The sequence below is a fragment of the Macrotis lagotis genome, chromosome 3, assembly GCF_037893015.1.
Source record: "Macrotis lagotis isolate mMagLag1 chromosome 3, bilby.v1.9.chrom.fasta, whole genome shotgun sequence".
Classification (NCBI taxonomy): Eukaryota; Metazoa; Chordata; class Mammalia; order Peramelemorphia; family Peramelidae; genus Macrotis; species Macrotis lagotis.
Genome location: NC_133660.1, coordinates 178,394,412 through 178,421,363, shown reverse-complemented (window position 1 = coordinate 178,421,363; position 26,952 = coordinate 178,394,412). Strand labels below are relative to the sequence as shown.

The window sequence follows — 26,952 nt, the reverse complement described above, 5'->3', positions numbered from 1 at the left end:
TGATTTTATTGGTCAGATATACCCCACCCCTGGCCCAGATGTTAGGAATTTTCCTAACTAGGATCTCAAATATGTGTGGATATTACACAAAGGTTAGAGTACTGGATTTGAGTTCAAATCCTTTCTCAGCTACATATTAACTGAGTGACCCAGGGCAACTCACTCTCTATCTGCCTCAGATTCCTCAGTTGTAAAATGAGCATAATAATAACACTTACCACCCAGAGTTTGTATGAGAATCAAATAAGATATTTCTTTAAGTGAACATAGGAGGGCTTAATGAATACTTGCTCTTTCCCCTCCTTCAGGGTAATTGTGACAAAACTCAAAACTTTTCATCTAAAACAAATTTCCTGGTATAAGCAGAGACCCTCTATCAGTGCATATGGTACATGATATATGCATGTCATATGTACAAATATTTGACTACTATTGTTGATTGGAATTTTTACCTATGTTTAATTTTCAGATTCCCAATGCTGCTTTGTATAATACTCTGAATACAGGAAAAGTTTAATAAATTTTTATTGACTGGCGCAAGGTTAACATAATATTTAGCATGATAAACCCTGAATGAGAGTCATGTGTAAGTAATGTCACACTAGTTGAATGCAAAATGATAAATTATAAAATTATATTTTATTTGCGTGAACAGTACTGAATTGCCTCTTACAAGTCTCAGTGGGAGATCCTTAAATGGAAATAAATATGAAAGGAAGAACAGAATGAAGCATAAATTTTGCCACTCCTGCAGCAATAGCAACAGATCTAATTTGAAGAGTCATTTCCTTTTTCCATCAAAAAAAAATCTGAAATTTGAAGAATAATTATGATGGCAGTATCTTCATTCAGGAAGATTAATTTCATAATGCAAATGATCCACTTCTGAAAAGAAAGGCATTTTCAGTTTGTTCCAACAATGGGTGGGAAGAAATGTTTTGTGACTTTTTAAATAAGCAGAGGAGAATCATTCTAATTTCCTATGACTTTTTTGTGGAGTTTGGGGGACCACTTATTTTAATGAAAATCTACTGAAATACTCAAATAGTATTTTATTTAATGATAAGGGGAAAATATTGAGAAATATCTATCAATGAAATATTTCTCTATGATTCTAAAAATGCATGTTTATTTTCAGCAATGTGTTGATTGCATTGTTCTATGAATTGCAGTTATCTAACACTGCCAAAAGAATGTTTGTGTTGAAATGATGGCTCCTCATATCAAGAACCAGCTTGGGATCACTAAAAATCTTTCCAATTTCCAAAATCTACTCCAATCTGCTTTCTTCCTTCTTCCTTAATTTCTTGTCAAATCTTCTCAGTTTTACTTTCATATATTTCTTTTGTATTTCCCCTTTCCTACCCACACAACCACCACTCTGGGATTATCAAATCTTGTCACATCTTTTGTATAGCGTCCTCTATTTCCATTCACATAGCCATCACTCTGGCATGGGCCCTATCATCTTTTCACCTATTGCAGTAGCTATTCAATTGGTCTACCTTCCTTTAGTCAGTTCCCATTCTAGGCCATTCTCCTCTCAACACCCAGTGATCTTCCTAAAATACATGTCTAACTGTCTCTTAACTTAATATAATAACTACCAGTGGCTCTCAGTCTCTTTCAGGATAACATATAACTTCTTCAGTTTGGCCCCATTTTAGATTGGTCCCTTCTTGCCTTTCCAGTGTTTTTACAATTCATTCACCCCCATGCCATATGATCCAGTTACTACTAGACTCTTTAAATTCCTCAAACACAACATTATACCTCTCAACTCCATACGTTTACATTGAAGTCCTCTGTGTCTAAAAAGCTCTTCCTCTTCACCTCTGATTCCTTGTTACCCTGACTTCCTTTAAGATAGGAAGTCCTATTTTGATTTCAATTAAATTTTGTTGTTAATGTAATTTTAATTCACTATTAATTCTAATGTATGTTTTACTTAAATTTTAGACTCAATTAGTGGATGCTATATAAAAATACTTGATAAGATTTTCTAAATTAAATCACTATTTACTGTGATACTTAGTACCTTTAATATAAAAGCAGGTATTTGGGAGGATGGAGGAAAAATATATTGGAAAATGTGGTTCAGGGGTAGGAATCAAGAATGGCCAAGTGATTATAAACTTTACATAAACTCTTTACCTACATAGGCTCCTCTGATTATAGATTAAATGCTGGAAGGAACCATAGAAAGATCAAGTTCATTCACTTCATTTTACAAAGAAGGAAGCTGAAATCCAAGATTAATTGAGTAGCAAGTATCTGAAGCAAGATTTGAATTTTTTCTGACTCCCAGTCCAGTTCTCTATATACTGTATTATTTAACTATCCTATATCTTAGAAAAGTGTTAGGTATTGCACAGTGAAGGTATTAAAATATCACAAAAAAAATGGATTGCATTTTAGCAGACAGGAAATGATTCATTACTGAAATGGGAATCAATCCTGAATCAACTAACTGTGTAATCATACCACCAATTCATTTGAGCAAAGATAAAAATTAATACAAAACCTGGAAAAAGAATAAAAATAAAAAAGATATGTAGCATAAAGGTAAAACATGTCCAACCTGACCTATATTAAACAAGTTGCATGAAAAAATAGAACATGGTTATAGAAAGAGATATTCACACCAATCATAAGTACTTCCCAAAGAAATTGAACAACTATGATTCAAAAGTCATGAGGGGAAACAAAAAATCTCAGCCCCTCATCCATCAAATATTCTCCCTGGCAAAATGAGAAAGGTGGCAGCTAATGGAAGAAGTGATATAGAATTTTTAAAGTCTTGTGATTAAAAATTTTTGGAAAATCATGGGCAGTATCAGATCATAAAACAATGAGAAATAATGGAGGAAAAAATAAGATTTTTTTAAAAAACTTTACAACTTGCTAACTAAAGTCTAACTAAATTAAGTTATACAAACACTAATACATTGTTGGTAGAGCTGTGAACTCATCCAAACTTTCTGGAGAGAAATTTGGAATTATGCCCAAAGGGTAACAAAAATTTTCATACCCTTTGATCCAGCAATACCACTACTGGGTTTATACCCCAAAGAAATTATGAAAAAGGGTAAAAACATCACTTACAAAAATATTCCTAGAAGCTCTGTTTGTGGTGGTAAAAAATTGGAAATTGGGTAAATATTCTTCAATTCGGAACTGTCTTAACAAACTGTGGTATATGTATGTCATGGAACACTATTGCTCTATTAGAAACCAAGAGGGATGTGAATTCAGGGAAGCCTGGAGGGATTTGCATGAACTGATGCTGAGCAAGATGAGCAGAACCAGAAAAACATTGTATACCCTAACAGCAACATAGAGGTGATAACCAACCTTGATGGACTTGCTCATTCCTCATGGACTTGCAACAATCAGGGACAATTCTGAGGTGTCTGTGATGGAGAATACCATCTATATCCAGAGAAAGAATCATGGAGTTTGAACAAAGACCAAAGACTATTACCTTTAATTTAGAAAAAAAAAACATTATTATGTAATTCTGCTATCTCTTATACTTTATTTTTTTCCTTAAAGATATGATTTCTCTCATCACATTCAACTTAGATCAACGTATACCATGGAAATAATGTAAAGACTAACAGACTGCCTTCCCTGGGGGGGGGGGGGAGGAGATGGGGGAACATTGTAAAAACTCAAAATAAATAAAATCTTAAAGGAAAAAAAATTAAGTTATCCCAAGAATGTTTATGGGTAGAAATGGAAGGACAACAAAGTAAAAATTGATATCTATAAAGATTTTTACAACTCTCTTTTTATGGTCATGAACCATGGAATTACCACATTTGGATTTTTAACATCACAATAATAGATGAACTGATAATGAAGGAAATAGCATTTGAGAAAATATGGATGTGGAAAGTTTTTGGACTACATCTAATAGATATTAAGGAAGTTATGTTGAAGGTGACTCACTTTTAGGGAACTGAAGGATTGTTTTTTTCTGCCAAGTCTGAAAGAAAGATGTATCCCAAAGTCAGGGAGTAAAATCAAAGACATTATTAAATTGACTAAGGGAATATTAAGAATTACCTATCCACAAGCTTATGTTCCCATCTCTATGCTTATGGTTATAATCAAACCATATCTTAAAGGACATCCTTGAGGAGCATATAAGAGAATAATGGACAGACTTTTGCAAGTCATATTACTCAGTTGATCCCATCTTTACAATCACACATTTGACTGAAAGATAAACAATTAAAGATCCCACTGTGTTATTGATTGCTGAATATAAAAAAGCATTTGATTTGGTAGACAGTAAAGCAAAATATAACTTTAAAGACTATCCTTCCACAAAATACCCCCAATGAATAACTCAGAATCATATATGATTCTTTGAAGAAAGTAAAAGGTAATTTTATTCAATGATTCTCTGATTACTAATAACCAGCAAGAAACAAAACAATGAAACAAATTCACAAAAAGGTATTGGCTATTGTCAGAGAGGAGGCTGCAGCACAGATTCAAAACTGAAGATGGATACTCTCTAAATGTTAAGGGTTTCCAAATGTGGGTTATTTTTGCTAATTGTATCTTACCCCAGGACATTGTAGTCTCCTAAACAAGGTTTGAAATCAGTTCAAGAATTAGGCCTAACAATTCACAAAGGAAAAACAAAGCAGACAAAGAATGCTTGTTGTCCAGATGATGATATGCAGTAAAATGGGCAATCTATAGAAATTATTTTTAAGTGCATGTTTTAGACAAATTTTGTGAGTAGACAATGAATTGAGCCCAAAATTTAACAGGAGATTGAGAGTGGGCTGTATTGCCTTTGAGAAAATCCTCAGTTCTTTTGATGAGCCAAAAACACTTCCCTGAAATGAGTCCCATTTCTAACAACAGCATTTTACTAGTAATGTTATATGGAATATGAATCAAGCAATACTAATCCTAAAAGAATGAAATGTAGGGTCATTCAAAGGACAATTCAGAGGTGTATGTTGTGCCTAAGCACATTTTAAACAAAGAGAAAAGTAAGGAAAAGTGTATAATATATCATCAGAGAAGTATATGGCCAAAAATAAATATGGGCCAATTTTGCAGAGTGAGTGACACTTTATGAACAAAGTGTGTGTACTTCACTAGAACACAATATAAAGATAGCTTAGGTAAGACTGATCATATTAGGTGTGATCCTTTTAATGCATTTATGGAAGGCTATGGATAAGAAGAGTTTATGATCTGTATCCAAATCTTTGGAGGAGGCATCCACATTGATGTGGCCACAGAGCCCCATTAAGCCTTTGGAATATTGCTTAGACTCTAAAAATATAAATTTATCTCTCTATTTGAAAAAGTTCCAGTTACCAATTTATAGATAGATGGGCTGACAATTTACAAATGGTTCAGTTCCTACATATAGGCTAACTTACAGAGAGAGAAGAATTCTTTTATACCCTCTTGAGTCATACCCTGATAGTTTTTAAAATATTATTTATTCATAAAGTCCAAGTAAAATCAAAATAGCCTTTGATGACATTAGACTGACTAAACAACTGATCTAAAAAAATGTGGCAGTCCTATGAGACTTTCAAAGTAATTAAATAATTATCTCAATGTTTTTGAAAGTAATAAGGTCTATTAACTACAAATTTAGTTACTTATTTTATATTTATGTTTAATATCCTTATGTGTATATCTACATGTATGTTTATATGCATATATTTATATATTTCTAGATAAATTATTGTGCTTTTATCTCCTCCATTAGCATGGAAGGCATTATGAATAGGGATTGTTTTATTTCTTGTATTTAACAGTACTGGCACATAATAGGCACTTATTAAATACATAATTGAGAGTTTTAATTTTTCTTAAAGCCATAATCAAACTGTTTCAATTATTGATTATATCGATCAAGTAACTCCTCTGCCCGAATCAGGTAATGACTTCTTTTCTTACCATCTGAATAAAGTCTTCCAAACATCTATCTTTCTGATTTCTTTTACCTTATTCTCATCTATTCAGTCTTCACTTAAGTCAATTTGGACTACTCATTACCCTCCAGATACATTTTTTGTGTTTGTTCATCATTTCCTAAACCAGAAATGCCTTCTCCCAACTTCTCACTCAATTTGTTTTAATTCTACCCATCCTTCAAAGATTTTCTCAAATATCATCTCCTTCACATAAAAAGCTTTACTCCTTTCTTTCCTTGGACCTTTCCTAGTATTTTGCTCTTCTCTTATGTACTTCTAAATTTTTTTTGATATTATGGTTATTTAATCCATATCATATTCCTTTTTGGATTCAAGCAAGTGCCACATCTTTTGCTTATTCTTTTTATTTTTCCTCAGTGTATATCTTGATGCCCCATACATAGACTTCATACTTGTTTATTAAACTGAATCAAAAATTATTGCTATTAACTTAGATGGTCTAAGCCACTCCCAGAAAATGAGTTAACTTCTCTAGGTGCCTTTTCTAAGTTGAAAGGGAACTATTTAGAAACCTTCTTCTTTAGTAAAGTGAGTATTAGAGTAGCATCTTCAAAAAATTAAAGTAGCTGTCCAAAATGCCTAACTTGGTTAGGAACCTAAAGTAAATTAAGACAGATGAACTGTTTGTGCATAGAAATAAAAATAAGTAATATTATTCAGTGCTTTTTATCTATTCTCTATTCTGTCCTTTCTGTCTCTCAAGCAGAAAAAAACTGTTTTCTTGATGTTTCTTGATGTATGCTATTCAAGAAGTTAAAATTTTCCTGTTCCATGGTATACCAATTTTTAAAAAATCACCAGCCATACAAATCTTCTGACAGCATGAATCAGGGTTTTTTGTTTAATTACACCAGCTTATCTGCCATCCATTTTAATTAATCCATTCTATCTTAATTACTTTTTCATTCCAATGAAATGAGAAAAGCCAATCATCATGTATTAATACAAATAGAGAAAATCTGAGTCATTTTGTAATATAAGTAATAGCATAGCATGTTAGTCAGATAAAAGCATAGAAGACAGTTTATGTTTCACTAATCCCTCTAGTTATTTTATTAAACTTATTTACATATTTATCTCCAGGTAAAATGCATAAGGATAAAGACTTGTTATTTTCATTTTGACAATCATTTTCCCCTTTTTAAAATTATTTTTCAGTCAGCAAAAATCTTCCCTCTCTTCCATCCCCATTCCCAATGAAGAAAGAAAAACAAAATCCCTAATAAAATATATAGATAAGTAAAACAAATTTTCACATTGATCATGTCCCAAAGAAATATGTTTAACTCTACATTGCATCATCTCTTTATTAGGAGACAGGTAACCATGAGAATTGTGAGAATTCTGGAATCATGGTTGGTCAGTATGCTAATCAGAGTGCTAGACTTTCAAAGCTTTGTCTTTACAATATTGTTTTTGCATAAATTTAGAATTGACAAACTATAGCCCAGCTTTACTTTAAAAATCAATAAAAATAAAATTAAATGCTTTATTTTTCCTGCTTTATTTTAAAATATAAAAATAAATTCTTAGCTCCTTGCCTTGCAAAAACAGGCAGCAAGTTAGATTTGCCTACAGACCATAGTTTGCCACACATTGTAAATAGTTCTAGTTCTGCTCATTTCATTCCTTTGTTCATACATGTTTTCCCAGATTGCTCTGAAACTACTCCTTTCATAATTTCTTATAGCACAAAATTATTCCATCATATTTATATACCAAAACCTATTTGGCCATTCTCTAATTGATGAGTACTTCATCAGGTACCAATTCTTTGCCATCAGAAAATGTGATTATTATTTTTGTGCATAATTAAAATTTGTTTCTCCTCTCCTTTGACCAGTTCAGATAAGAATGAAATTTATGTAATTTACCCCCCACTCCTTCCTCCTTTTTGGCATAGGCTTCTATTTGAGCAGCCAATTTATTTAAGATAATTCCCCTACTTAATGTATTCCTCTTTCCCTCTTTTTCCAGTCTTTTTTAAAGATCATCAGGATCATACCAGAACCTCTTTCTAATTAGACTCATTTTCTGACCTCCCCACCCAAGATGATAGGGTTCAAAGAGTGTATATGTGTATGTATAGATAGATAGATAGATAGATAGACAGACAGACAGACAGACAGACAGACAGACAGACAGACAGATAGATAGATAGATAGATAGATAGATAGATAGATAGATATGTAGACATATATAGATATATTCTAATGCAAACATTTTATCCCTTTCTAGTCCTTTATCACTGTTTTCTAAAGTTTACATTTTTATGCTACATTTGACTCCTGTTTTTCACTTCAAAGCTTCTCCACATCTCTGGTCCTTTCATCGGCAATACTTGAAAGTTTTCTATTTCATTATAAGTCTGCAAGAAGGACCAGGTTCATCAATTGACCAATTTTTTATTATAATCTTTTTGAAATAAAAAATTTTTTACTTAACTCTATTTTGTTTGCCTTATGAGCAATGTGTCTGTGTGTTTGTGTGTATGTTCTGCATCAATTAATAAAACTTGGTCTTTTGAGGTATTCCTAAATTTTTGTCCTTCTAATGCTAAATGATCTCTGATATATTTTGAGTCAGGTAATTTTTTTAAACCACATTTTAGTGGGGGGGGTGGAAATTTTTTGCCTTTGATTTAATTTCCCTTGTTATTCAAAGAGTCATTAGTTTCTTTACAATTCATTCTAATTTTCAGGGAGTTTGTTGCTTGGGTAAGGTTTTGTACTTCTTGCCCTAAGCTATTAATTCCCTTTCCAATTCTTTCTTTCATAGCTGTCATTTCTTTTCCAGTTTTTTCCCTCTGATTCTCTCATTTCATTTACTTTAAAAAACCAACTTTTTTAACTGTTGCTTTATATCTTCCAGCAATTCTACTTGAACTTGTGCCTAGTCTGTATTTTCTCTGAGACTTTACTTGTTGGTGTTTTGGTGCCATTTTCTCTTCTGGATTTATATGTTAAGCATACCTGTCATCAAAATAATAGCTTCTAATGGTGTGATTCTTCATCTCTAACCTACTTCCCAACTTTGGACTTTAGTTAGGGCCAAGCTTTGTATAGTTCTCAAAGGAATATCTGATCTTGTCCTGCTGCTACTTCCTTGGATTTTTGAGTTGTTACATTATTCCATGTTACATAATTACTGCTTAGACCCAGCAAGTTTTCAGTTCTCCCATACTAATCTGCTCCATGTCAAACTCTGATATCTGCCCCCCTTGTTTGAGCCCAAGAAATTCCAAATTTGGAACTGTACAATATGCAATGCGAGTTTATCCCATTTGGAATTTTGGTAGATTGCGTCTAAACTCGGACCACTTGTCAGTCGACTAGAAAGCTTTGTTGGTTCAATGACAGAACTGTAGGCTTTCCCCCAGTCTGGGATTCCTGCCCTGGTTACTCTTCTGTAAATTTCAGTTTATAATTGAAAATGCAATGGAGATCCTCACCTCACAGGTCCAAATGATACAATTTCTGCCTGGTTCTGAATTTGTTCCTTTCTAGATGTGCATCCTCTGGTCCAGGACCATTCCTCACCCTAGGACTCTAACCTAAACCTAGCCCTAGCCCTAAACCTCCTTATCCCCTGAATCTGGGGAAATTGGGTAATGAATGACCAAACTACTTGGTACCTACTCCCATACCATACCTAAATTTAGACCTTTCTGGGGTAGATCTGTAACTGGTACATTGTCTTTTCCTGACACCAGGATGCTCTGCATAACAGTTTCTGGACAGGCCCCATCCCTCATGTCTTCAGACTTCTCTGGGCAGATCCCCCTATGCCAAAGTGGACTGGAAAATTGACTGATTTTTTTTTCGTGGATTTCCTAGGCAGGATTGGTCTCAAATATTTTGTAGATCTGAATGGGAGAGTTGATGAAGGAAAGGGGTGTTGCTTGCTATTCTTCCAGCTCCACCATCCTGGTTCCACTTCTTGGGAAGCTTATTTCCCAGCATGGTATCTTATAGGCAGTATATAAATTCTTATGGAATATCATTTATACCCTCCCATCTCATATTATATTCGCCCACTTGAACTTTACTGATATCAGTAGAAATAATGGAGTGAAAGGTAAAGAAACACCATAAGCTAACATAATTCATATGCTGTCTTGGTCCAACTCATTTTTTACTTGCAGTAGCTATTTTTTTTTAGTTTTTAGTTTTTGCAAGGCAATGGGGTTAAGTGGCTTGCCCAAGGCCACACAGCTAGGTAATTATTAAGTGTCTGAGGCCAGATTTGAACCCAGGTACTCCTGACTCCAGGGCCGGTGCTCTAGCCACTGCAGCACCTAGCCTCCCCAATGCAGTAACTTTAAGGTTTATATGGAACTTTATAGCTCTATATGCCATTAGAAAAAAAAATGGAATAGTAAGCTATCTTTCTCTGCTTGCTTTTTCTCTTCCTCAATTCAATCATGCTTTTTTTATGTCTTTTCTCTAGTTTCTAGTTCAGATGAGTTTATAGTTTATAATACCTTCTGATAATTTAACACTGAATTCATACCCCATTTGGTTTCTCTTTATATACAAATATATAGATCCTATTACTGCCATGAGTGCAAGTGGCATTTCAAAATACCAAGACTTATATTTCCCTTTTAATGGAGATAGAATATATTAAGAGAATGGACCAATTGTACTTTTTGGTTAAATTTTAATGGATATCTTTCATATATAGAATTAAAAGAATTAGTTTATTTTGGTTCTTTAACCAATTGGTGTCAAACTCAAATAGAAACAGAAACCACTACTCAGTTCATAAGGACCTCTATGGGCCACATTTTGACTTGGTTTTAAAATGCAATATTATCTATGTTTCATTTTATTTTTATTTATTTACATATTTCACAATTACATTTTAATCTGATTCAGGATGCTGTTAGGAGTGTTCCTGGGCATGCAATTTACAGGTCATATGTTTGAAGCCTATGCCTTAGTAAAAATGCAGTATGAATATGCTGCTCTAGCTACTCTGAGATTTGGGGGAGGGGATACATTTAACCATGACCCTTCTTTGACTTGTTGCTATTATCTCTTCAATGACCCTCATTGATAAAAACTGTTTATAGGGCAGCTAGGTGGCATGGTGGATAAAGCACCGGCCCTGGAGTCAGGAGTACCTGGGTTCAAATCTGGTCTCAGACACTTAATAATTACCTAGCTGTGTGGCCTTGGGCAAGCCACTTAACCCCATTTGCCTTGCTAAAAAAAACCTAAAAAAAACTGTTTATACTTCACCTAATATTAATGATTAGTTAGAGCTTTGAAATAAAGCCATCTCTGTCTTTATATGTTTCAAAGAAACTTGCATAATATTCGTTATGTTTAGTGGTCAATTTGTTGGGAAAAAAATCATTATAATGGCATTTTGCCCTACTTAAGCAAATATATAAAATAGACAAGCTTAGTGGAATCTTATAATCTCTATATTTTTTCAAATAATTATATGATGGTAAAGATGTTATACTGGATGAGATCCAGTGCAGAGTCTTAAGTTGAAAGGAGTTTCCATATAGATGAAGAATTTTTGTATAAATTGTATAATTTTATTTGCAGATATTATTGTGCTGGTTACAGCAAATCTTAGAACACTGCAAAGCCTTCTGGACAAGTTCGTAACTGATCAAAAGGCTTCAGCTTCACAACATTCATATTAAAACAAAAAAAGATGAAGAAATTTGCATCTAATCCCCTTCAAGATGTTCCATTTTTTCTAATGTTATATAGATCTATAAAGTTCTATATAGATTTTAAATAGTTACTACAAATAAAAAATTGAGTTGGACCAAGAACTAAAATGGAGGATTCAAGAGGACTGGATTGCCTTAAAAATTTCTTTAATGAACTAACATTTTTTAAAACAAAATCTTATCTTTTTATCACTAGTATTCTATACTATAAGTGGTAAAGGTGTCCACCTATGAAACAGAGGACAGACACTATTCTGGAGAATCAAAATGATTATAAACCTCCTTTAATCTTTTACCTACTGGGGAATAACTCATATTTGGAATTTCAGTCTATTCCATATACATATATATATATATATATATATATATATATATATATATATATATATATCTTACATATGAAATGCTTCCAGAAAAGTTTTTCCTCATTATCTGTTTCTCTCATTTTGTGTGAATTGATTGTTTGTGCAAAAACTATTGTTTCACTTAATCAAAATTGTATGATTTATCTTCTGTGATACTCTCCTATGATTATGAACTTTTCTTCATTTACAGTTGTAATAGGCATTTTAGTCTGTTTCTCTGATTTATTTATAAGAGCCTTTGTATTGTTAACTAAAAGTTACACTCCACAATATATGCATAATAACTTGATTTATTACAATAGAAAAGCAAATGCATGTGGGAACACTTTATCCCAAGGATCCACAATACTGACATAGCCTTGGATATTTATGGACTACGGCAAAAAGGGGAATCCTTGTGAGAAGAGTGAAGGGTAATCCCCTCCCAAATGGGAACAGCATGGGAGAAGGAAGGGAATAGAAGCAGTTGAGGAATGAGCCCAAGGAGAGAGAATGTTCTGCTTATCTGAAAGGGTCCCAGATGCACAAACAATTGATCAGACCGGGTAGACTGGCTAGAGTCAGGCTTGTAGCTGACTCAAATTCAAGGGCACTTTAAGTTTTAATAGAGTTCAGTTGCAAAAGATCACTGTTATTTTTAGTTTAGAAGGACTTTATTTCTGTTAAATACAGCAGCTCAAGAACACAAGCTCAGAGGACCCTTCCACAATATCCAAGTATGTATTTGGGCTTGTTTCAATATATGAAGGAAGATATGATGGCATTAATTAATTTCTTCAGACCACTTTCTAGTTTCCAAAGCTGTCTTTCTCAGATGAGTCCATATTCTAATTTTCTTTTTTTCTTTTGAAAAACATACTTTTTTTCAAAATAAAATGTACTTTTTCAATTAACAAATATTTTTTATTCTTCTGACCCTCACATTCTCTCCTCTTCACTCCCCATAGCATGGCAAATTCCCACATTAGATATCACCAAAAATGTACCTATCTTTCTAAATTTTAAGTTCATCATTTTTCTCTGTTATGTGGTGAGTGTTTTATTTCATCTAATTAATCTGGGCTCATTGTTTATCATTGTACCCATCAGAGTTTTAAAGTTTTTCATAGATGTTTTTCACTACAGTATTTTGTAATTGTAATCTTAGTTCTGCACACTTCACTGTATCAATTCAGAAAGTTCTTACCCAGTTTTCCCTGAAATTATACATTTAATCATTTCTTGAGACCTAATGATATTTTGCTGCAAAAAAATTCCCTTCTAATTTTTACATTAAAACCTTTTAATTTTATATTATCAAAATTGTCTATTTTAACTTGGTGTGATCTCTCACTTGTTTAGGCATTCCTCTTTCAATGGATCTTAAAGACAATTTCTTCCTTGTCCTTGTACTATTTATATTTGATACAGAAGCAATTGGTTTTTTTTTCAGTTTTATGGGAGTCAGGATAGAGGAGGGAGCTAGGTAAAGGTTTTTTAAAAAATTAATAAAAATATATAGTTTTAGTTAGGCAAGTGAATATTACTTATAGAACAATGGAAAGACTTTTGATAAATATGGATAGTGAAATAAAAACATAAGAAATTAAAGAGAAGTACAGCAAAGGCAATCATAAAAAGAATATGACTGAAAAAGATGTTACATGACAAAATTATTGACTAGTATCCCTTAGACATGAACAGAAAGACAGTAGAACCCAAGAACATTGGATAAATCCCTATCCTTACTTCATGAGAGAACATAGAAAAGAACTATACACTGTAGACAGGTATTAATAAGTTGTCAAGAACATATACAAGTGGGATCCTAAACCTATTTAATTAGTTTGTTTCATGATATAGAGTACCAACATAGGGATGGGCAGAAATAAATCTGTTAACTTGATAATTAATGGATTTTAAAAGGTCCCTTTTAACTCTCCATCCATGATCTATGATCCTGCACTAAAACCTCAAGGGAACAATAGCTACACACACACATACAGTCACACACATTGTATATACATATATGCTTATAAAACTAAATGTGTGTATGTATTTGTAGATAGATAGATGACAGCTTTGGATTTATCTTTTTTGTTCTATAAAACAAGAGTAGAGAAATCTATAAACAAGTTTGTTTTCAAAAATTTAGCCTATACAGAGCTGATGCACCCACTATTATCATTTTTGTTATCCATCCATCTTCCAAAAGTAACTTAGTAACCTATTGAAAATAATGTCCACTGAAGAACACCTGGGATCTCACATAGACATAAATAAAACTTTGATCTGATTAGAACTAGTGATAGAGCTCTCAAATTATCTCTCTGACACTTTGTGACCTGACAGTTCAATACAGTTATAGACTTATGAAGCATGAATTTCATCTTCTTCTTGAACGTCTATGATGACAAAATCCTCCACCAGTCCATTCTATTACTTGATAGTTCTTTGGTATGGAGCCAAAATTAACTTCAATTAACTTCTGTCCATTAGGTTCTTTCTCCAACTGGAGATTTGCATATTGTTAATCCCTTTTTAATGTTACAGCTTCTCTAATTTTTGAATACTGTAAGAACATGTTCACCCTAAACCTTCTCTTCTCAAGAAGACATTTTATAGAAAACAATTTTTTTAGGTTTCCACATTTCACTGTCTACTTGTGAAATGGCATAAGTTTATGTTTCTTTGCTTGTTTTACATTACTATAAATTTTTTCTCTCTCTCCTACCAAAATCAACATGTATGCTAGAGAAATAAAGTTGATTAAAATGTTATTAAAAGTGTGTTTGATTTTTTTACCATCACAGATACAGGAGCAGAACGACAAGCTCTAAAAGAAAGTGTGTATCCTAAACTGAGGGAATTCTGCAGAGAAAACTATGGATTGGAATTTCAGGTAAGCTTGTTATTATCCTTATCTTCAATTATTCTATTATAAACTCTGAGTTTATATTAATCAATTAATTCTGAGAATTATAAGAAATGTGCATAAAGCATGTCTTTCCTTAATATAACAATAGTTAAAAAGCAAACAGCCTCACTGTTGGTGGAGTTACAAACTGATCCAACCATTTTGGAGAGCAATTTGGAATTATGCCCAAAGGCTATAAAACTGGACATGCCCAGGGGCGACTAGGTGGCGTAGTGGATAAAGCACCAGCCTTGGAGTCAGGAGTTCCTGGGTTCAAATCCGGTCTCAGACACTTAATAATTACCTAGCTGTGTGGCCTTGGGCAAGCCACTTAACCCCATTTGCCTTACAAAAACCTAAAAAAAAACTGGACATGCCCTTTGATCTAACAATACCACTATTAAGTCTGTATCCCAAAGCAGTCAAACAAGGGTGAAAGGACCTATTTGAACAAAAATACTTATAGCAGTTTTTGTGGTAGCAGAAATGATGAGTAGATTGATTTCAGAAAAACCTGGAAAGATGTATATGAACTGATGCAAAGTGAAGTGAGCAGAACCAGGAGAATGTTGTGCATAGTAACAGCCATACTATATGATGACCAACTGAATGACAGTTATTCTTAGCAATACAATGATTTAAGACAATTCCAAAGAACTCATGATGAAAAATGCTGTTCAGCTTCAGAGAAAGAACTGATGAAGTTTGAAATACAGATTGAAGGATATTATTTTGCACTTTCTCTATTTTTTAGATTATTTTTCCTTTGGTTTATATCTTCTTTCACAACATGACTAATGTTTTGCATGAGTGAATTGCTTACTGCCTCAAGGAGAAAAGAGGTGAGGGAGAGAGAGAGAAAATTTGGAACTCAAAGTTCTTTTAAAATAAATGTTAGAAATTACCTTTATATTAATAGGCAAAAAATAAAATATTTTTTAAAAGACAGCATTCTGAAAAGAAAATCTTTATGAGAAAAAATTAATACTTTAAAATATAAATAGGTTCTATTTTGTCATTTGTATTTCAGAAGCTATGTATAGTGTCATTGTGTTCATTCTATTCTTCTTAATAAAGAACTATACTTCACTTTTCACCACCTTAATCCATGCATTCAATTGCCTCTGTACAATTAAACAAAAGCAATAATTCAGTCTAGACATCACCAAACACTTGTTAAGCCTTTATTTTACACTAGACACTGTGCAAAGAAAGGTAAAGATAGTCCCTGCTTTCAAAATACAAATTCCAATAATAGAGACCACATGTCAACAGCTATGCATATAAAAGATATATTATAGGTATAATTGGAAGTCCTCCCAAAAGAAAGGTTACTAGCATTGAGGTGAACCAGAAGTAACATAATATAGAAGGTAGGATTGCAGCAGAAATTTGAGGCAACCAAGGACAGAGCATTCTAGGAATGGGTGACAGCCAATGAAAAAACATGGAATAAGAAAATGGATTTTTGTGTGAGAAACAAAAAAGAGATTGGTGCAGTAAGAATAAAAATACTTTACAAATATTATCTCATTTGATCCTTGCAACAAATTTGAAAGGCTTATGCTATTATTATCCCCATTTTATAGTTGAGGAATCTGAGGTAGATGGAGATTAAGTGACTTTCACAGAATTACACAGCTAGTAAGTATCTGAGATCAAGTCTGAACTCAGGTGTTTCTTACTCTAATTATCCTCTTTGATACCTCTCTGCCTCTGGAGCCAGGGAAGGAAAAGGTAGCAAGAGGAGGGCTTTAAAAAATAGAGAATTTTATATTTTATCATAAAGGAATAAGTAATCAGTGGAGTTTCTTTAGATAGATCATTATGGCATTAAGTAGAGGATGGACTTCAGTGGGAAAAGACTTGTTATAGTAAAACCAATCAATAGTCTAGATATGAGCTGATAAAAACCTAGACCATGGGTGAGAAATGAGGACACATATAACAAATATTCAAAAGGCAGAATGAATATGCCTTGACAACAGATTGTATATAGGTGGTAAAAGAGAATAAGAAATCCAAATTTTAATCCTGACAACTAGAAAAATGATGATTTTTCTTGACTTTAGGGCATCACCTTCACATAGGGAAGTTAGAAAAGAAAAAGGTTTTGAAAAAGAATGGGTTGAGTTGTAAATAGGTTAAGGTCATTGAGTCATTGAGGAAATTCAATTTAAAATGTCTAATAGGCTACCGGAGGTAAGAGATGAAAATTAAGAGAGAGATTATGGTTGTATGTATAGAGCTTAGAGTCATAAGCCAATTTCCTTAATGAATATTAATGAAAAATTTTAAATGAAATGTTATCAAGGAGATTACAGCAACATATCACAAAGATCACATAATATGACTAGGTGAGATTTATGACAGAAATGCAAGGCTGTTTCAATATTAGGATAATTATCAACATAATTGTTTATATAAATTGCAAAAAGAACAAAAATCAAATGATTATCTCAACAGAAGCAGAAAAGGTTTTTTTTTACAAAATATGACATTGAATCCTATGAAAAACACTAGGAAACAGAGGAATAAATGGAGTTTTTATTAAAATGTTAAGGTATATCTATCTAAAACCCAAAATAAGAATTATCTGTAATGGATATAAGCAAGAAACCTTCCCAATAAATCAGGGGGTAAAGCAAGGATATTCATTATCACTACTATTATTCAATATTTACTAGAAATGCTAACTATAGCAATAAGAAAAGAAAGTTGAAAGAATTAGACTAGGCCACAAAAAAACAAAGCTATCACTTTTGTATATGATATGATAGTATAATTACAGAACCCTAGAGAATCAATTTAAAACTAGTTAAAACAATTAACAACTTCAACAAATTTTCAGGATATTATATAAACCCACATAAATCATCAACATTTCTATATCTTACAAACAAAACTCAGAAGGAATAGATAGAAAAAGAAACACTATTTAAAATAACTGCAGCCAATATAAAATACTCAAGATTCTATCTGCCAAGTCAAACACAGAAACTGTATGAACACCATTACAAAATACTCTTCACATCAATAAAGACAAATGTAAATAATTGGAAAAATATTAATAACTCATGGGTAGACTGAGACAATATAATAAACATGACAATTCTACCTAATTTACTTATTTGGTGCCATACCAATCAAATTACCAAATAATTATTTTGAAAATCTAGAAAAGCTAATAGCAAAATTCATCCATAACAACAAAAAATAAAAAATGTCAATGGAATCAATGAAAAAATTAGAAGACAATCTAGCTGTACCATATTTCAAATTATATTGTTAAGCAGTAACCATGAAAACATTCTGGAATGGTCTAAGAAATATAGTAGTGGATAAGTGGAACAGATTAAGTAAATAATACCCAGTAATAAATGACCATATTAATCTAATTTTCGATAAACTCAAAGCTTAAAGCTTTGGGGGCAAGAACTAACTATATGACAAAAATGAGGTCAAAATGCATAAATGATTCAGACATAAAGGATAATATATTAACTAAATTAGAGAGCAGGAAATTTTTTTCTCCCAGACCTATGAATAAAGAAATGTTTTATGACCAAACAAAAGATAGAAAGAATAATGGGAAGAAAAATGAATAACTTTGATTACATAAACTGTAAAGGGTTTTGCACAAAATCAGAGCAATAAAAATTAGAAACAAAGCAGAATTTGGGGCAAGGATGGGGAATTTCATGAAGTTTCTCTGATGAAAGTCTTATTTCTCAAATACATAGGCAATTAGGTCCAGTTTTTAAAAGAGCTATTCCCCAACTGACAAATGTTAAAAATATATGAACAGGGGTGGGTAGGTGGTGCAGTGGATAGAGCACCAGCCCTGGAGTCAGGAGTACCTGAGTTCAAATCTGGCCTTGGACACTTAATAATTACCTAGCTGTGTGGCCTTGAGCAAGGCATTTAACCCAATTGCCTTGCAAAAAAAAAACTAAAAAAATTATATATATATATATATATATATATATATATATATATATAATACATTATATATATATATATATATATGAACAGACACTTTATAGAAGAAAAATCAAGGCTTATTTCTGGTCATTTGAAAAAAATATTCCAGATCACATTTGATTAGAATATGCACATTAAAATACCTATAAGGTATGGTTTCCCACCTATCAGATTAGCTAACTTTATAGAAAGAATACGACAAATACTGGAGCTAAAGTAGGAAAATAGGGACACTGATACACTGCTGGTGGTGTTGTGAACTCTTCCAATCATTTGGAACTATGCCTAAAAGGCTTTGAAACTGTGCCTACCCTTTGATCCAGTAGTATCTATTTCCCAAAGACATCAAAGAAAAAAGAAAAGGACCTATTTATACAAAAATATTTATAGCAACTCTTTTTGTGGTGGCAAAGAACTGGGCATGAGGGGATGCCCTTCATTTGGACAAATTGTGATATATGATTGTGGCAGAATACTATTGTGCTATAACCAATGCTGAGAATTATGGTTTCAGAAATATCTGGGAAGACTTATCTGAACTGATTCATAGTAAAGTGAGCAGAATCAGGAGAACATTATGCACATAACAGTAGTCTTATAATGATGACCAACTATGAAAGGCACAGCTAGTCTCAGCAATACAAAGTCAGGTCTGAAGGACCCATGATGAAAAATGTTATCTACTTCAAAGAAAGAGTTTATGATCTCTAAGTACAAAATGAAGTATAGCCTTCCATTTTATTTCTTTTTCTTCCTTCATTGCAACATGACTAATATAATAATGTGTTCTGCAAGATTTTACATGTAAAATTGATATCATATTGCTTGCTTTCAAAATATGCGTGGTAAGGGCTAGGAGGAGAGAATTTGAAACTGAAAATGTTTTAATGAATTTTAAAAAAATAAATTTTAAGCAAAACCATTTTCATTGCTGAAAATTACATATAATTTGAGAGGGAGTAGCCAGATAGGTAGAAGTAGAAGTCAAAAAGAGAAATGTTACAATAACATATAGAGAAAAGAATATCAAGGTGGTGGGGGAAGTGATCAACAATTATAAGGGCTGAAGAAGGGGCAATTCAGAGACCAATGGTAACTTCGGAGAGCTTCTTGTTGTTCAGTCATTTTGGTCACGTCCCCTTGAGATCCCATTTGAGGTTTTCTTGGCAAAGATACTGGAATTTTCACCATTTCCTTTTCTAGCTCATTTTATAGATGAGGAAATGAGGTAAACAAGATTAAGTGACTTGCCCAAAGTCACACAGCTTGTAATTCTCTGAGGTCAGACTTAAACTCATGAAGATAAGTACTGATTCCAAACCCAGTAGTCTATCCACTATATTACCTAGTTGCCCTTGAAGTGAGCAATTTTAGGAAAAAATCATGTATAAAATAATTGTTTTTCTGTCTCCAGAAATATCTGAATATGAAGACCACTTATATTAAATTACTTTCTAATCTAGTCCCAAGTTCATCATATTCCCCCTTTCATTTTCCCTTTTTTGGAATGCTCTTTTTCATCCAAATTTCCAATATAAGAATCTTACCAGAACCATAAGGACATGAGGCAGACTTTATTGAAGGGGTTTGTTTGGATAGATATGAGATCTGGTATGTCCCACTTCACATTTAAAAGGGAGATTAAAATTTCCATCTTGATGAAAAGCAATTGGAAGATGGAGGACTGTGGTTGGAAATCAATCCCTCCATGTTATTTCCAAGATGGAATATTGGCAGGAGAAATCTAACCGCTACACATCATAAATAAGTAGGCTAGGGGTATGACGTACTTTTAAGGGTTCAGGATAAAACCCACTTTCTCAGGTCCCACTAAAGGGTAAGGTAAGAGTTAACTAACTCTTAGCTTAGCTTCATCTAAGTCATAAAGAGAAAGCAAAATTACTTATATAAGCAATTTATGAAACAGAAGATATGCAGATTAGAGTACTTTGTAGAGTTACAAAATTAAATAAGTTCCTAGACTTGAGAGGAAGCTCACCTCAATCAAGTAGAAAATAATCTCAGTGAAGTTCACTTGAAATCTCTGGGGCTAGAAGCACTAGAAATCAAAAGATGTGGTAGGAGTTGGAGATGACTGCTAGCCTTGACAACTACATTCAAAATTAGTCTCTGGGCTGATCAGACTCATGTCCCCTTCTACATATTCAATTCATCGTCCCATGATTATCCTTCGGTGAATGTTTCCAGACTATGTCCCATTCATCCTCACTATGCTGCTGAATAGATGGGGGGGAAGTTATAGTTATTTGTATGAGAAAAGGTCTAAATAAGGATTCACCAAAAATGACTTGTGAATGACAGTGATAAAATTCATGCATACCTTAACATTTGAATATACCATATATTTTGAAGGCCCTATAATAGAAATATATTTGCTTGTAAACATCGGGTTGTTTGAAGAGTCATAAAATATTACCTTCAATTTATAAAGTAAATAACTCTTGCAACAGACAGAATTGTTAGGTCAAAATTTTTCTCCCTGATTTACAGAGTGAATTTCACTTTTTCTGTGCTAGTTCAGATTCATGCTTAATTAATATGTAGCAGAGATACATAGTGAGGGAAAAGAAGTCACTATTTTCAAAAAGATGAAATTTTCAGTCTCTATTTGCTTACATTCAGGTAAACAGGTTACCTTAGGGATTCCCTCATGATAATTTATTATGTAAAAGATAAAATTATAATATAAAATAGACAAAATTGGTATGTATAATATCACACAGTACTAGGTAATCAAGACAGCTGCTGAATGATTAGTCTTGAATCACCATAAATCATAAAATTGAATTGAATTCATTATGTGTTCAATATTATGGACTTCAAGGAAAAATACGGCTTTCCAGATAACAAGACCTCAGTTGCTGGAAAATATTAGGCCTGGCAGATTTTTCAAAGCATTGGATTCTCCTATGGGACTCAATTACCATATGTGGAGAAATACATCTGAGTATATTAAATACATCTCTCATTTAGTGTTCTTTTGCAACATATTAGTTTTGTCCTTGAACCACTGTAAAGTTTCTACAGAATTTATTGGGAATATTGAATAATATTAACTAGAGACAAAATTAGAATATCTAAACTTAAATTATGAAACTAGATATCTTAATCCTTAGACATTTTATATAGTTTATATATTAAAATTTCTGTCAGATATGCCCTTAAAACAAGAATTAGTATAAAAGCAAGTTTCTCTTAAAATGATTTTACAAATTATAACTAACACCATAGTCTTTAGCACATAAATTGAATAGAGAATAGACCATGTTAATGGAAACCTAAATGCTTCAAGAACAAAAAGTATATGAAGCTTTCAGGAAAATAAACTTTTTTCAGTGAATTTTTCATTGCTCATAATTTGAGCACCTACTTATGTTGCATATGCTTAAGGAATAAGATTGGTGCTATTCTCAATAGTTTAGAGTCTTTCTATAGAAACAAAACTTGCACATATGAAGAAGGTAGGACCTGTCTCATTTATCTTTGAATTTCTCCTATGAACATAACATTACTTTGCCTATACTAATAGCTTAATAATTTTTGATGAATGAATAAATGAAGGTCCTACCAAAAAGGTCCTGCCAAATTAAGAAGGCTTAATTTAAATACCCATCAAAGAGTTTAATATGTATCATATAAGAATAAATTCCACTGTTTAGAAAGGTTCATTACCAGTTTGGACACATGCTAACAAGTCTGTGCCCACCAAAGCTCTTAAAGACCATGTACTAAATATGTCACCTAAAAGTTGCATTTGTATTAGTTGTGAGAGACAGACTGAAGTATTAATGCATAAGCAAAAACCAAAATTTTGAATAAAAAAGTGTCAGAGTAAGTAGAATATAGGAAAGATGAGTATGAGTAAGTGGGAATCACTTGTGAATTATGTGAACTTTTTCCTTAGGATTCTGCTATCATGTAGAACAATGTAGTCCTTAGAAGACATGGGATAGCATATCCATAGATCTTGTTAAAACAAAGGTGGCAATCATTGATCTAAATGGTGACAATGTTAGTTAGTTTAAACCAAAAGGATTAAATGAATAAAAACCACTGGGTCATGGATGAATGATTTTTAAATTGTGTGCATGGGCTAGGTAAGACAAAATCCTTGTCCAGTGAGAATATTCTATATTATCAGAGTTTTAACTCACTGCCAAATCTAATTACAACTGGTATCACAAGGGAATGAATTTTAACAAATTTTTCATGAGATTTTAAAGGACTCATGAACATCAACCCCTTTATTACTGAATACATGTAGATATAATGATTGGGAATTGGTCTTTAATTATCTGCCACAATTTTTAACCTAATCCCTAGTCTATAGCAGGAATTTATTCTTTTCTCTCTTATTAATCTTTGTATATTTTGAGGATGATAGTGATTACCATTTCCTTTTAGGCCACCAATTTCATTGGTGAGGAAAGCCCATGGCGGCAATTCATATGTAACTCAGTTTAGAGAATTGCCTACAGTACTGAGGGTTAAATGCTATATTCATCTTCACAGAACTAGTATTCACCAGAAGCTGGACTTGACAGCCAGTCTTCCTGACTTCAAGATTGGCCCTCTACTACTATATGTTGCCTCTCTTTTATAATTATTATTATTAATAATAATAATAATAATAATAAATAACCTTACATTTGTAGAGGAGTATAATAATAGTAAAATGCTATCAACTCATTCTCCATTTGGTTGACTTTTTTGTGCTAGGAAAGAAATGGAAATGATAGGAGTTAAAATATCAATGTTATTAATATTTAATGTTATATTATGTTTTCAATTGTATGCAAAGATAGTTTTCAGCATTCATCTTTTTGTAAACTTTTGAGTTCCACATTTTTCTCTTTCTCCCTCCTCTCCCCACCCCATGACAAGTAATCTTATATGGGTTATACATGTATCATCATGTTTAAGATATTTCCATATTAGTCATGTTAGAAACAAATCAGAAATGGTGGGGAGGGGGGGACATGAGAAAAAGAAAAAAGTATTAAACAAGTTTTAAAAAGTGAAAATTGTATGCTTTGTTCTGCGTATAGATTCCATAGTTTTTTTTCTCTATAGTTGGCATTTTCCATCTCAAGTCTTTTAGAACTGACCCTAACCAATGATGTTAATATTAAAGTCATTACTCCTCTATATTCTCTCTGCTGCCTGCTATTTCTCTAATTCTACCTATTCTATAAAAAAATAAATATCATTGGTGGAATGTAATAATGTTGATGGGATTATGAGGACACAGACACTCATTACATTATTAATGTAAACATAGACTAGTGCTAATTTTTATAAGAAATAAAATATAAAGTAAGAGGCATAAAATTGGGGTGGCTAGGTAGTGCAGTAGATAAAGCACCGGCCCTGGAGCCAGGAGTACCTGGGTTCAAATCTGGTCTCAGACACTTAATAATTACCTAGCTGTGTGGCCTTGGGCAAACCACTTAACTCCATTTGCCTTGCAAAATCCTAAAAAAAAAAAAAAAAGAGGCATAAAATTGATTCTATCTTTTCACCTACAATTAAAAATGTAAAAATATTCATGCTTTATTTGTGATAATAAAAGAAGTAACAACTTATAAGTACAATTACTGCAACATGGCTAAATAAATTATGGTATGTTAAGCTAATAAAATATTTGGCACCACATAAAGTAAACCTGGAGATACAAAGAAATGTGAAAAGAGTTATTTGCACTGATGCAAAGTGATATCAACAGAAGCAAAGTCATATACTTGGTGACTACAACTGTATAGGAAAGAAAAGGAAGGAAGGAAGGAAGGAAGGAAGGAAGGAAGGAAGGAAGGAAGGAAGGAAGGAAGGAAGGAAGGACAAGTACTTGGAGTTTTATTTGTCTCTTTACCATTCAATTAAATAAACATTTACTAACCACCTAAATGAATACCATTAGATATTTTTTTGTTTGTTTTTGTTTTTAGGTTTTTGCAAGGCAATGGGTTTAAGTGGCTTGCCCAAGGCCACACAGCGAGGTAATTATTAAGTGTCTGAGGTCAAATTTGAACTCAGGTACTCCTGACTCCAGGGCTGGTGCTCTATCCACTGCACCACCTAGCCACCCCTGAATACCATTAGATATTGAACAAGCAAGACAAAGTGGACTTTAGTTCCTGCCCTCAAGAAATTATATTCTGCTTGGGAGAGGGTCAAACAAACCATATACAGACAAGTCAAAGCAAGATAATGTGAAATAGGAGGGAGCATTTTCAACAACAGTGATGAAGAAATGTTTCACAAAGAAAGTTGTACCCAAGCTGGACCTTGAAAAAATATTATTTGATATTCTATGGGATGGGAATAAGATAGGAGTCTCTTTAGAATTTCTGAGTTCCAATTTTATTGGCAGTTCATGCATTTTCATACTCTCTAACTCTTGCCCTATCCCTCTGCTCTTTTCCTCTTACATTTATTCATTCAAGAAATTTATTTAACTTTCTTAGTTCCACAGTAACCTATATTTGACTGATTTCCTGGTTCAAATGATCATTTCCAGTTTTCTCTGTTCCCTTCACTTGAAATTTATTTTGTTGTTCCATCCTTATGACTTTATTAGTGAAAGCCTTGTCTGGTAATGAAATAGGAAATTTTTTCTGCAACTTGAAGTTTTAGAGAGGTGCCTAAGAATATCTGGTGTCTTGATCACACTATTGAATATATCAGAGATAAAGCTTCCACCCTACTCTTCCTCATTCTGAAGCTGATTCTCTACTGCCTCTCCAGAAACTTAAGACATATTTAAAATGCAACTAACATCTTTCCTCACATGCAGTGTAAGTGAGAAGTCAAAGATGACACCAAGATTCTAAACCTGAAGAACCGGGAGGATGAGGGTATCATTGATCATAATGGGAAAATTAAGAAGAGGGGACAATTTAGGGGAAAGATAACGAGTTCTGTTTTGGATATGTTTAGTTTGAGATTCCTTTAGGATATCCAATTCAATATGTTGAAAAGTCAATTGATGATCTAGGACTCTAGCTCAGGAGAGAGTTTAATGCATTGAAGCTGATTAGAACACCAAGTTAGATAGGATTGAGGAAAAAGAGAAAAGGGCCCAGGATGGTCCCTTGGATACCAGTGGATAATGGGCATAACCTAAAGAGATAATAATTAGGGCAAATAAAACTCTAATGGATTAAGGAAACCAGATTACGATGGTTGCTGAATAAATGGATAATGAGAAAAGAGAGGCAGAGATTATATATCCTCCATCTAGAAGTTTGAAAGTGAAGAGGAGACTCAGATTGACTAGCATGACAAAAAAAGGGAAAGTTATAAATGTGGGAGGGAATATGGGAAAACTTGCAGATTTCCATTGTTGGATTTGTAAGCTGATCCAATCGTTCTAGAGAGAAATTTATGCTGAAAGTGCTGAAAGGGCAACAAAACTGTGCATACCCTTTGATCCAGCAATACCACCACTAGGTATGTATCCCAAAGAGTTCATAAAAAGGGGGAAGACCTACATGTACAAGAATATGCATAGTAGCTCTTTTTGTGGTGGAAAATAATTTAAAAATGAGGGGATGTCCATCAGTTGGGGAATGGCTGAATAAGTTATGGGAAAGACTCACATGAACCTTACACCTTAACAGCAACATTGTATGATGATCAACTATGATGGACTTAGCTCTTGTCAGCAATACAGAGATCATAGACAATTCTAAAAGACAAGTCTAAAAGATTGTAATATAAATGCCATCCACCAAGGGAAAGAACTATGCAATCTGAATGCAGATCAAACCATACTATTTTCAATTTTTGTGTTTTTTTTTATTTTTTCCTTCTCATGATTTTCCCTTTTGTTCTGATTCTTCTTTCACAACATGACTAATATGGAAATATGTGTAACATGATCATACATATGTAACCTATATCAGATTATTTGTTATCTTAAGGCAGGGAGAGAGAAGAGTGGGAAGGAGAAAACTTTACAAAAATAAATGTTGAAAATTATCTTTATATATAATTGGAAAAAAT

At 32.9% G+C, this 26,952-nt stretch overlaps 1 protein-coding gene across 1 annotated transcript in view; it reads left to right on the top strand.

The window, feature by feature from the left end:
- NWD2 (NACHT and WD repeat domain containing 2) overlaps nt 1–26,952 on the top strand; it is a 169,015-nt gene that overhangs the window by 57,237 nt on the left and 84,826 nt on the right. The window contains exon 2 of the mRNA XM_074227479.1: nt 14,840–14,928. Within this exon, the coding sequence (XP_074083580.1) occupies nt 14,840–14,928 (89 nt within the window). The remainder of the gene's footprint in view (nt 1–14,839; nt 14,929–26,952) is intronic.